The sequence below is a fragment of the Chroicocephalus ridibundus genome, chromosome 2, assembly GCF_963924245.1.
Source record: "Chroicocephalus ridibundus chromosome 2, bChrRid1.1, whole genome shotgun sequence".
Classification (NCBI taxonomy): domain Eukaryota; kingdom Metazoa; phylum Chordata; class Aves; order Charadriiformes; family Laridae; genus Chroicocephalus; species Chroicocephalus ridibundus.
The window spans coordinates 126,599,434-126,613,472 of record NC_086285.1 but is presented as its reverse complement, the minus strand read 5'-3'; the positions used below and the strand labels follow the sequence as shown (position 1 = coordinate 126,613,472).

The following is a 14,039-nucleotide window of genomic DNA, read 5'->3' as shown; positions in this document are numbered from 1 at the left end:
TTTGTGAGCAACCAATTTCACATCCTGCTGAAACATGGCTGAAGCAAATTGGGTAAGTGAAGAAGGATTGATTCAATACTGAGACATGGTCCTGATCACCCCTTTAAATTTCTTCAAATGACACTTTTATGATATTAAATAAATGCTTTTTTTTCTTAAAAGTTGTACTCAAAAGGAATTATATAGTTGCTTGGATCATCAGGTTTCCTGTAGGTTAAATCAACATGGTAACTAAAGCACCAAACCTGAATTACGATCAACTAGCACTGAATTCTTAACTGATGTGAAATAATTGCACAAGGAATTGCAAAGGAATTAGGATCCAGTACAGTGTTCTATAATAAATAAGGGCTAATTTCTGGAATCGGGGGAAATTTCAGCCCTGGTAAAGACTAAAATTTGGTTAATCAATTTTTAAGAAATTCAGAACTGTAGTAGTATGACTTTTACAGCAGTGCTTCTAACATTCTTTAGAATGACTTTGGAATGGTTATAGTGATTTAGAAATAGGCAACTGTCATAATAACTGCTGGTTTTATTGTATTCTTCATCATGACTGAGAGCAAGTTGTTCTGAAAGAAGAAAATCCACACGCCAAAAAGAAAGCAAAAGGCAAACATCTTATGTTTACCTGAATAAAAACTTAATTACACTTGTTTTTCAGTGACTGAAATAACAGAACTATAGAGAAGTAGTTGCTTTGGTGTAATAAGTATTTTTGAGAACTTGACTATATAACTTTCTGTAACTATAGTTACCTAGCTACTCACCTGTAACTCTGAAACCTCATCTTTCTTGCAGCAGAGAGATTAAAATTTTCATGAAATGCACAGGTATTTAAGAAGCACAAGGAATCCCAGGCTGTTCCATATGCTTAGCACAAGAATTCCATACTTGGGCTATTGCTGCCCAAAGCAGCTACTGCAACCTCAAACTACTACCTCTTGAAAACAATTATAATGCACAAACAATTCACAGGCTTGGAATGTTTTTTACCTTGTAATTTACTGGCTCCTCTTACAAATGGAAATCAGTGGCATTGATTTGCTACAGGCTAAAAATATTCCAGTCTGAAAAGAGGATTTGGTGGTTACCCTGCATTAGTCATGGGATTTTGCACACTTCATGACACCATGCTGTAAATTTATTGCAATGAAAATTCATTCTGATAGGCCTGCATGAGAATGATGAAGTCATCATAATCCTTCACAAAGTTTCATAAAAATATCTTTACTTTTTTATTTACTTATCTAAATCTAAAGCAAAAAGAAAATTACCTTGTCCCAGAAGATCATATGATTGAGTGACACTTTTGAAATGAACCATCAGAAAAATTAATCTCTAGAGCAGAAGCTTGGACAATAAAGCTGATGCATTTTTATTACACCTTTTTGTATCATCATTTCCAATGTAAACCAAATGGAAATGAGATTAGATTTTATTCGTATCTTATTATCTCTTGTAAGTAAAATATATTAAAAAATACTAGTAACTACCCGTATTCCAGACATACAGGAAAGGAGCCTGGAGGCTATAGAAATTATTTTTCAGAGATACAATTTGTTAATACCAAACCACAAAGATGTTCTCGACACCACAGACTGCGTTTGTGTCATGGAAGATGATGACATCTCTCCCCTTGATTTCAGTGGCACACACAGGCATGTTTTCACTATTGAAATTTAAACATGATTTGAGAAACACAAGGAACAAGAAACACAAAGAAGAAATCCCAGTACCAAGTCATTTGGGAAATCCCGTAAATTTCTTGCATGCTTTCTAGTTGATACATAAGATGACACAAGTCTGTATTTTCAGCCAGGCTATTGATTTTGGCTTGCTTTTGCCACAGGTAACGGAAGAGTAAGAAAGGGTTTAAAAAAAAGCCCCACAATATTTGGTTTCAGTTTTTAGTGTCTTCTGCTTCATCTCATTTTTGTCTAGACTTTGTGGTCCCCTAGCTATATATATATATATATATATAATTTTCCTTCTGTTTTGGGCAGCACATTTGATCAGTCTTGAGTCTATAACGTGGTGTCTTGCATGCATTTTAGCTGATTTGTCTCTGACGCTCCCTCTAATATCTCCATCCTGTGAGCTGTTAAGTAGCAGCTGGCACCTGCCATCATCCTTGTACATGAAAGAAGTTTCCTGAGGAACAGAGAACTCACACTGCAACAGGAGAAGCCCCAACTGCTGTAGCACAGTTTTCAATTTAATTAATCCTAAATCAATTATTATTCATGAAAACAACAACCAAAACACAGCTACCGGTTAGCAAACAACAGACACAAAAAAGATGGCCTGGTCAGCCCAAGGGTTAATCTTCTCTGAGTTTGGACGCTAAGCATTCTGCTGGATTGTATATTCAACACAAACATCGAATGTCAACTTGGAGTGGAAAAAGAAAATGAGTACTTAAAGAGTATCAGTTTAAAAATTAAGGCTCACCTCTACGTGTCAGAAGTCAGTTACCTTTAAAGTATTCTAAGTTAAAATATCTTACTAAAAATGAGCATTTTTTTTGAAGGGCAGAGTAACTTTGATATTTCTATTCATTTTGCATAAGCAGAGTCCACATTTATGAATGTCAGAAATATTTCTTATAAAGTGCTATAGAGTCTATGTAACCAATTTCACGGCAGATATTGCTTCTATAAAAGGATCCTTTGTATCCAACCCTAAAAACATCCAGCTTCTTTGAAAACAGGTTTGATGGCTTGTGTATTGTTGCCATGGGTTCCAAATACAGCATATCTCACCAGTTGCTGACAACCCACAAGACGCCGGGAAGGCTTTGTGAGATAATGATACAACATGAAGTCTGATAGATTAGAAAAACAGAGTGGGTGTTTTGAGCTAAGAATGGAAACAACATTGCCAGAAACAATTAACAGTAATTAATAATAATCCACACCTATGCTTTGAATTTAACCAAGATATTTTGGTTAAATTGAATTTATTTAAAATCCTTCCTGATACTTCACATTATACCTTATGAACAAGTATGCCATATTTGATGTCTTGTTCACATTGCCAGACTTTTCATGTACACTTCGAAATAATAGTCTGAGGACCAAGCTCAAAACCAAGTCAGTAACCCACCCTGAATTATTTGTTACATGAATGCCTTTGGGACCACCTCTGGCCGACTAAGCATGTCTCCCATACCGTAAACTCTAATATAATCTTGTCTTTAAAGCTCACTCAAGGTAACAGATATTTTTCCACCATGTCAATGTGCCTCACTGTGCTGTGTGGAGCTCAGTAGTTTCCATTTGTCCCATCTGCTTTTCATGGCAATGTGACACAATTCAGGCTGTCCAGACAGTTTCCTTGGGTATATTGAAATAAAAGAGAGGCAGGAAGCAAACATGATGACCCCCACTCCATAAGAAGTGTATCATTCCCTGTTTGTTGAGTTCCTTAGTCACACCTTCTTTGGTTACTAGGACGCTGAATATTCCTTTAAAATTTTTGAGTTGGGGAAATCATTGTCTTAGACCACTTATGCAACTTCTGTAGCTAAAGAAAGTGGTTGTTTATTCTAGTAAAACACATCTGGTACACTGTCATTCCAGAAGCATGACCAGAACATTGTTTATCTGTTCCTACCTACCTAAAAACAGGTATAAAGCTAGCATGCAGTGCACTAAAACTCTTTTCCCCAGTGAATCATAAAGCAGAAAACATAAATGTGAGAGAAAGCATAAACGAGAAATATGCCATTACTTTCAGTGAGCTTTGGATTGGGCTCTGTATCGTATCAATTTCAGTTTCCACAGAAATAGTCCTTGTGATAGATGGCTACTTACTTCTTAAACAAAAGGTAATATGACATTATTTGACAGTTACATGCTGATTGTTGCCTTATCAATAAACTATATTCCAATGCCCTTTTAAAAAACAATAACTGCTAATATGGTTTATGTTGCATCTATGCATGCATAAGTCAACAGTCTAGAAAAGCTATTCATTGTCCTTCCTGAGGTAAGTCACTGCAAACGTGCATGGAGGGTAGATATAACGCAATGTTATACCACAACTAGTTTGTAAACTGTTGCTTACTTGAGGGTGGAAACGTTGAAAGGCTTTGAGATACTGGCTTCTGGGCTTTTGCTGGTTGGAGTTGAGATTCCCTGAAGTCTTTCGTCTCTTGACTGGCTGCTGCAGATGTTCCCATAGGCTCTTCCCGGCCAACTAAAACAATTAAATGTAAATTCTGTCACTAGCTACAAATCATTTGCTGCTTCTTGCTCAGAGGCTTCAAGCATATTCAGTGACAAACACTAATAACAGATCTCACAACTGTTCAACACAGTGGACACCAAAATCTTTTCGCTATGTATTGCACAGCCACTAGCTATTATTAGCATTTATTGTTATCAGCAAGCCACAAAAAATGGAAAAAATCTGGCGTACCAATAAAAGTCTATTTACTGCTTTGAAAATCTAGGTAACAATTTAACATTGATGTATGAATAAAATGACTTTGTAAAATGTAGTTTCTACCAAGATAACCTTCTCCACCCCCCTGATGTTTCCTTTCTTAAGAGTGGGAATGCTGAAATGAAAACTGCTAGAGGCCATTTCTGATAATATGAAGTGTCAAACAGACAGTCTTGGTTGCTCTCATAGAAAATATTATCTCCTTTTATCCTCCTTTTACTGAGCAACAAGGATTCAGGAGAACTCAAGCCTGTAACGAAGTAACATTTAGCTTTATTTTAATGGCATCAGTAAGCCCTGATTTGTTGAGAATTTCCATTTAAAACTCTGCTCTTCCAAAAAGTAACAAAGGAAAACACTTTCCTCATTTCTACAAGGACACAGTGACCAAAATATTCTTGTCACCTTGTAGCAAGTAGGGACTGCACGGTAGGGATGCCATTACAGTGACTTTCATAATGCTTCTGTATGTCTCGGTCACAATATGCATAGAACAATTAATAATCAGACCAGTCGTATGTTTTGATACTTTCCCTTTCCTGGTCAAAGCATTCAAGATGACCCTGTTCTGCTTGTGCCTGGCAAAAATGTGACTGAATTCTCAATTTTGAACTGATGGTTCAGGATTTTCATGAGATGTTTCATTTTTTGATCTCTGTGACTATGACCACCAGATAAGAATACAAGTACTGCAATTCCACTATTTTCTGCAGTTATAATCCAAGTCAGCTGACTATGTTTGGTAACCAATTGTTCACCAAATTAAAAAATTCATTCTCCTGAAGGAGAATAGACAAGCAGATTGTCCAGTGATGATGGTCCAGAGTGTGGGGGGAGCTAATTTCTGAGTCCTGGCTAGTTGACTAGAACAGGTCAGCTCCCTAGCTTTCTGACTGCTCTCAAATCTGATCAAGGGACGGAAGAATCACATAATCAATATACTAATGGGGGAAGTACAATTTCTCACCATTAAAAAAGAAACTGAACACTGCCAAGCAGACCCCCTCTACAGTCTACTACTTTCCCTATAAAATCAGGAAAGCCTGTGGTATATTTGACCGCAAGACATCTCCCAGGCCTCCATAATCTGTGGCCAGAATGGAGAGCAGACCAAGTCAGTCATCTCCATCTCTAACTTGTCACCTGTTTCAATTCTTATGCTCAAAAGTTATTTTTTTCAGTAAAAACATAGGTGTCTTCTGTATCATTTATTGTTATAAAAAGAAAGAAATTAAGAGAAATTAACTAGCTACATAGGAGGAGTTAAGTATGGGCACAATAAACTTTATACCTTTAAAATTACTGAAACACAACAAAGGAAATTATGTCAGTCTAGCTTTTACACTTTTGCTTTGAAGTTGTCATTCAGAAACACTAATCACTAAAGCAAACTGTAGAATTCTAAGAAATTACATACATTTGATGACCTGTGGGTAGAATAAAATGTTTCTCTCTCCAGTGTTAATGACTGGCTTAGTCTGGCCATCTGGCAGGAGACCAACATATATCCCTTTATTTTGCACTGATTCTAGACTTACAGATCCAGTTTCCAAATTCTTCTCAATTTTAAAGTGACAGTATTCATCACCTGTGCCCTAGGAAATTGCAAACAAAACCATGAATTCCACAACTAAAGTGATGTAGCTAGGCAAGTTGGATGTTTCTTAAGACTTAAATATTACTAACTTCTAATAACATTTCACATTAACTTTAGGTTCTTCACAATGTCCTACGTTATTACACACACACACACATATGTACATATCTTGGTCTTGCTTATTCCTTTGTGAACAGAAAGATTGATCACATAATTTGAGTAACTGAAAGACCACATACGAAAGCATTCCAATTTCTGCTAGGATTTCGGCAAAGTCTAGGATATATTCAAAGGAGTTTCCCACTTAATCAACTTACATCTTAATTATTCATTAGGGGGTTTTATCATCAATTTATTTAGACTGAATACCACTTTAAACCCCTGAACATGTTTGTGCTTTGCCACATTCAAAACAATTATATCAGTTTGTATCAGCAAACAGACAAAGGATTAGTAAACACTGGGTCTAAATGAGCAAATACTAATTCATTCTCTTTTTTGCTCTCAAATGTAAATCTGCAATAATTAAACTCTTAGCAGGTAGAGAGTATTATAGGTCCAAAAATCAGAATATTTCACCATTCCCCAAGCCTAGTTTTATTACTAAATATATAGGCTACTGGTGAGGAATTTAAAGAATAAACTCTACATGGTTGCCTGATGAAAAAAAAAAAATCAGGTTCTTCATTTCAGACAAACCAGAATCATTCGTAAAAGCTAGGATGCCAATGTCACTTCAACATTTTCCAAACTCACACCAGTATAACTGTGGTTGCTTAATAAAAATCGAATTAACACAACAGGATCTTGACAGAGAGTCACCAGCTATTTAGCTACAAATGGATTTTAACTAACCCACATCCTCAATATTTTAAAAATATAATCAGATCTTTACAGTCAAGTGCCAAATAGACATGACAGCTTCTCTTGTTATATTTTTCTATCTTTCCTTGGGGAAATGAAGGAAAAGATGTAAAAAAATTTAAATTGCAACAATGTTTTATCCCATCTTTATCCAAGCAGGTAAAAAAATATTCTGTTATCACTGACAATTTACTCAAGCTGTCCGCAAAGGGAAATACAAACAAGAACTGCTTACTGTTCCATTACACTGGCCATCTTTGATCTTCAGATACATTCTTGGGTTTCTCACACTTTCAAACATGCAGACTCCAGACACAATTTTATGCACTTTCCAGTAGGATTCCTGCTGCTGCTGACCTGCTCCGCTGCAGCTCCCATCAGGTCTAAGGGACAGAGCCTGGCAGAGACTTGTGTTGAGCAGAATGATGGCACCATGGTGAAACATTCCCTTCAGATCAGAGACCAGAAGTCCTTTGTGAACAGCACAGCTTTTCTCCATATTAAACTTTGATATTTATATTGTTCATACTGATTTATTTTAAACACTTATTAATGCATTTCCATGGATAAAATGTAAAAGAATAAGTCCCAAGTACTTCAAATATACCTTCAGCCTTTGAATATTTGCTGCTTTCTGTGCAGACACCAACCTGGATAATGTAAATCCTTCCCTACTCCGCAACTTCCCTGCTTTTTATTGTTCAGCAGCACAGCACAGCATCCAGAGCACAAGTGGAAAGTTAAGGAATTTATTCTCTTTTCAAATTAAGTAGTTTTCCATGCAGCTCTCGTGTGTGTACCTACCTTCTTGCTTTTCGAAGGTTTACTAAAAAGTTTGGAGTTGCAGCTTTTCTGTATAACAGCCCACCCTATTTGTACATACTCCCTGCGGTATCCGCATCGCTCGCCCCAGGACAGCAGTAAAGGAAAACTTCTCAAGTGATGCCTACCTGTTAAGCTGTAGTTTAGCTCCACCTGGTGGAAGAGGATCACTCTTTTAGCTTGCAATCCTCTGACATTTGATTAAATACAATCTCCTTTCTAACAGTAAGTTTTAGAAGAGTCTTCTTAATTTCCCTCTGCCCACCTTACCTTAACATGCACAACAAATTCTTTGATAAGTCCAGCATATCCTGTTGTTTCATCAGCTACTTTGCCTTGAAGGTCGAACGTAACAGTGTGACCTGGGTCCCTGGCTGATTCAAGAATGGCGCAACCATTTGGTTGGGGGTGAACACAGAGTTCACAGCATGATTTGTCTTTGCTCTAACAAAGTCAAAATAGGAATAATAAATTATACGAACTACTAGATACGGCAAAATACAGAACAGAGAGTATCACGATATAGTTTCTGTGTTGTTCAAGTTTCTACAATATTATCAGTCTAGTATGAAAATGTCTTTATATTTTTCAGATTTGTAGTCCTGATACCAAAGTCCTTAAAATTGTGAACTCAGGAATTTCAAAGCACAGAAACAGTTCCTCTTAAGATGAAACAGATCTGAGGATAACATGAAAGATACCTAGGTCCCTTAACGGTTGAGAAAGTTGGAGTCTCAGCCTACAAATGTGGCAAAGAAGGTTGGAATATAAAATTGATGTAGACAGGAAATGAACTACAGCAACTCTCTGCCGCCAGCCCTCCTTCCTTTGCCTCAGTGTTTCTTTTCATTCATTTATATCATTCTCACAGAAAACTCTTCAGGAGCCAGAAGTTTTACATGAAGGAGTAAAGCAACATGCTACCTATGCTTGGTTGTTCATGTTTGCAGACTATGTGACCCCATTGTGTAAAAGACAAAATACACAAAATACATATTTAAATATTTTATCAACTCCATCATCATTCTCATATTTAAATAAAACTACTTTTAATAAATGTAAAATGCTAATAATCAGTCCATTAATTTAAAAGACTTCTGGCTTACACCATCTAATACTTTTCAGCATTTTTAAGACCTCAAAGAATCCGTATTTCTAGGGAAAATTCTCATTTCCAAGGCCCTACTTTCTGAAGAAAAACTTCATACTCAAAAAAACCCTATAATATTTAATATACTTTTAAAAGTAAAGAAATGGGGTTTAGAAGTAGTTGTGAAACAAGTGAGCCAGCATGTCCTCAGAGTGCAATCAAGTTTGTATCATAAGGTCAATTGCAATTTTTATATTGCCATTTTGTTTTACATTTACCTATCTTCATTCCAGGGACCTCAAAAAGTTTTAAATGGCATTTTGTCACATTCCCTGGGAAAAGGAACATCTTGCACAACTGAAAATAAGAAAATTGAGATCCAGATTTTCTTCTATAGGTCGCTCAAACTCATAAAGCATGTCAGTAGCAAAGCAGAAAAAAGAAAGTTCAAATTTAAGTATCCAGTTAATAACCTCTCTGGATTAAGACATACTGCAATGTGACAGACTGGAAAGGGTTCCCTGTATCAGAATAACACTAATGAACATGAACACGAGGAAGTCCTGCAAGGAGGTCTGACAGTTTGCCTGTCAGCCTCACGCTATCTGTGTTGAGAAACTTAACTCTACTGAGAGTACTCTATTCCTGCTAATGCCAAGGCACATCATGTAAAAGAATGGGACCAGCTTTGACTATGAGATTGTTCACTGGATAAATAAAGGGAAGAACTCAAAAAAGTGAAAGGGAAACAGCTTCTTCCCTCATCAGCAGAAGAATTTCATCAGAAAGAACTAAATTCTACAACTCCATTTGCCTGCTTGTACACTGCAAGTGCCGAGAAAGGAAAGCAATAGAAAGACTTTGAAGATGCGATGAAACAAATCAAAACAGATCAAAACAAATCTGGAATATTTCAGTAGGCTTATGACAGGCATGTTACTTAGAAAAAGACACAAAGGAAAAATGGTCACTTAAAATCAATCCTTAGAATTTATACTTATGCAAAAAGAAGGAATTATTAGGGCATTACAGGTACCTTGTCAGCATGTGACAATCTGATATAAATTAAAGCTTGGAATGGCTTGGTATTCCTGCATCAAAACTTTTAGTCCATTAAAAAACTCTACCAAGGAGTAGAAAGTAAACTGTGAGAAAACAAAGTCCTATGTCTAACTTTGACTATTCATTGACAATTTCCTGGGTTCGGTTCTGCAATTCTTAGCTCCTTATCTGACTGGAAGCACAATTATTTATTAGACAGATTAAAAACTGTGTTAATCAGACAATGAAATGTAATTATGAAGCAGAAATCAGTATTTCCTACCTTTCCAGTTACATAGCCATTGACAAGAGCAAGAGCAAGATGTGGCATCTGATGACTGCTGAATATACATATATTTCCCCTTTTGACATTTACATCAAAAAGACCTAAGAGTTAAATGAAAAAAAATGTTAGAAGTATCAAAGTATATTAATTCATGTTTGCGTTTAATTAGAATCCATGACTTATCATTTTCAAGGGAAAACAATGAATTAAGTGTTTAACTCAACAGTTTGACTTCTCTGATCAATGAATCCCCTCGTTCCTTCATGAAAGGGTATCTATGGACTACTGTCTACTTCACCACCTTGAGGAGAAAAACCCTGAGAGATGATGGTAGGACGCAAATTTATTTTGATCAGCATATATGTTTAAAAAAAAAAAAAACAACAGAACTTGTAAAGCAAATCTTTCAGCAGAGCTCATGGCTTCTAAAATTTTAAATCTGGGCAATTCTCCAAAGAATTACCTCTTATAGCTACAAAATACTGATGAAAGCTGAAGTACTGCTATTTTTATTGTTCCCAGCAGCTACAACTGGTTTTTCAAACAACTGTTCTACCAGTACATTATGTTGCCCATTTGTAAGATGCAGGAGGACTCCTATGGTGTCCATAACATAAGATTTTCAGGGTGTCATTGGGACGACGAGAGTTATGCAGCCAAGGACCATTGTGCCCATGGGGATGATGCCACAAATCGTAAAATATGGATGGAGCTTCCAGTCTTTGGGCCAAGACAGGGAGGGCACATAACTGTCACAATGGGTCTCTGCTTTCCGATAGAGATAAAGCTTTCTGAGAAATTAAAAAAAACCTAGAACAAATCATCATCTGATATAATTTGCCATCACCGCTTTGAAGGCCTCTGAATTATATTTCTTTAGATATGATGAAGGCGGATAAACAGTTCTACCAGTATCTGAAAAGCAGAGTTTTCTATTAGGAAAGAGAGGTAGATAATTTATGTCAGAGGACTTTATTCCAATGCACACACAAGCAAGCAGGGCCCCTAAATGAAAATTTAAACAACAGCTCCCAAGTCAGCACTTGCGGACTTCTGTTGCACATGACTATTCTGGACACTTTGTAAATTACTGCACTTACAAATTAAACAAACAAATCTGAAGAAGTTAAGAGAGAAAGATGTTCTGAAGACAGAAGAGTTGCATGATAGGTGTCTGCCTTTGTTTTGTACTTGTGTTTGATTTGTACTCTGAACTATAAAAAAACCCCAATTATTCCTGTGTCACTGCCTCTGTTTCTCTGATATCAGGGCAACTTTATCATATTGTTCAGAAAAAATCAAGCTTTTTTTGATTACCAGTTTAATTCCTCAGTATTACTAAATTCTTGGGAGACTGCAGATCACACTACTCTTTTTTCTGACTTCCAACCTAAAATAATTAACAGCCAATTTATACCAATTTTGTTTTGGTCTTTCTTTCTAATAAATTTAATTATATTTATCATCTTTAACTACTGATATTTAGTAGTTGTGCATCAGATTTGGTACTTGCACAATTATACACATAACTCATTAACAATTGTGGAGATAACACTCATTAATTTTTCATCTAGCAGGTAAAAATGTACCAAAAGGGTACAGAATGCAATAAAAATGTAATGTGTTTATGTCTGAAAAATACCATTAGAAATGCATTAATTTATAGAAAGGAAAGTGCATAGAGATGAAAATCAGGAAACAGTCTGCACTGTGAACTTGAATTCTGCATGTTAGAAGATTATGAACTCTGTAGAGTCTAAATGATCTGATTTGTCTAAATCAAATCGGGTACAATCTGTCAACTGATGACACAGCATTAAAAAGCGGCGAAGATGCGCTTACTGCACCAGTGCAGATTAGAGACCAAATCCCCACAAGCAGGTAGTTTGGTCTGTCACCAAGTAATTCAGTTTGTGATCCCAAATGGATCTCCATGAAGGAAGGACACTACCATGCTGTGCAGCTGCTTTCAGGCCTTTAAGACCTAAAACTGTAGACAGAAGATCGGAATTATCCAGTGTTGGAGTCTCCAGATACTTTGAACTCAGGACCAAAACTGGTAACTAATAAGAAGAGCTTTGGTAAAAACAGAGTTAACACGCACTTTCACTGTCTGTAATATTACTGATCTCCCATGCTATATATTTGGGTTTTCTGCTGCAGCTTTTCTCAGGTGCTTTTATAGGCTAGGATAAGGAGTATTGATTGCACTGCTCTCCATGCACTCCCGGGTGTGTCCTGAAAGATTCTGTTCTAGCACATTCAAAAAGATGAGTGTAAGGTCCCTGGGAAGATGTCAGAAAGGCTGAGCAGCTCCCCCAATACAAAGATAACAAAACCATATGTGCCTAATATGATATGTGCTATAGTTACGTGTTAGTAACACAATAGGAGGGAAGCTGATAAAGAGGAGGAACTGGAAGAGTGCCATTAAAATCAGTGACAAGGATGGAAAGAAATTAATATTTTTCATATATATATATTTATATATTTTTTTATATATATATATATATATACACACACGTATACACACACACTCCCTGTTAAAGAACTATACCTGGAAATTTGAACTTGTTGCCTTAGATGGATCTAGTTACAAAAGACTATAGCTGTCCTTGCCATGGCATTTCCATGGGCACACTAAACTGCAGATGACGAGAAGTTTCTTTTCGGTAAGGGAAAGCCAGGGCTAAGATACTGTATAAGATATTTTTTTTTTGTGCTTCATATGTAAACTAAGTGTATAATTTCTGAGGTCTTATAGCCATTAATACATGTAAATATTTTAAGTAAGGAAAATGTTTGTTATAATTACCTACTCCTACTCGTTACAAGAGACTATTATGACATCACAGTGAACTATAATCTCCTCCTTTCTCTTATTTTTTATGCATACACCCACATGAAAAACACTTTACCATATTTGTTTTTCTTGTCACCAAGAGCATCGACTCTGCTATCTGGACCAAGGCAAATGAAGCCATGAGTAAGTCTGTTGTAAAACTGAAGCGTATTGCCTTTCTGAAATTTCCACTTCTCGGCAGCCCACTAGTTTTGTCAAAAAACAAGCAGAAAAGACATATGAGAAGATGATGCACAGGAACTGGGCATACATGAGAACAACTGACCTGATTTCACTCAAAGCATAGTTTGAATGGTTTAAATAAAAATATAAAGGCACATTCTTACAGTTTCCTCTCTCTTGAGTTCCAGCTCTTGTCCTGTACAGATAAAAACCATGTAATTAATTTACAGAGCATCCTCATTCCATTTGACACAGTTGCAGTGAAGCTGGGTTCTCCTCCCCACCAATTTTCACTTACTTCCTGGAAACGTGCTGGCATCTGTCACAGTCAGTTCTCTAGCAATATTGCCATCGTCCTGCCCCTGGTCCAGCCACCTAAAAACCAGAATCCATTTCAGTAATATAACCTCGATTGGCAGCTCCCACAATGCTGTATACATGGCGCTTGCATCGTGATACTTCCTGTTCTATTTATTAAGCTCTCAAGGCTGACAAACAGCAACACAAAAATCCAGGTTTAGTGAGAAGAGATTGACTTTGTCAAAAATGGTTTTGTTTGTTTGTTTTCAATGACACTTATAAATAAATGCTTTGCTGGACTCCGGTACAAGGGCCTAAGCCAATTATTACAAATCAGAAAACTCGTATTGATCCCAGATCAATAACAAAAGGTGCGGCAGTCAGGATGTTTGCTTTTCTTGTCTGCAAGGAAGTTACAGCAGGATGCAAATTGTTCCATGCCCTAAAATCCCTATTCAGGGAGGCAAATCCAACACAGGTAATAATTTTACCATGTCTGGACTATACTTTTACAATGCCATTGTACCTGCTCCACACCTACTTACATAAGTTAAGTCTAACT

The 14,039-nt window shown here is 36.5% G+C and overlaps 1 protein-coding gene across 1 annotated transcript in view; it reads right to left on the bottom strand.

The window, feature by feature from the left end:
• LOC134511988 (lipoxygenase homology domain-containing protein 1-like) overlaps positions 1-7,283 on the bottom strand; it is a 143,817-nt gene extending 136,534 nt beyond the window's left edge. The window contains exons 1-3 of the mRNA XM_063326878.1: positions 7,149-7,283; positions 5,870-6,047; positions 4,072-4,203 (exon numbers count right to left, since the gene is read on the bottom strand). Of these exons, the coding sequence (XP_063182948.1) occupies positions 4,072-4,203; positions 5,870-6,047; positions 7,149-7,214 (376 nt within the window). The 5' untranslated portion in view covers positions 7,215-7,283. The remainder of the gene's footprint in view (positions 1-4,071; positions 4,204-5,869; positions 6,048-7,148) is intronic.
• Between the last annotated feature and the right edge of the window lie 6,756 nt (positions 7,284-14,039).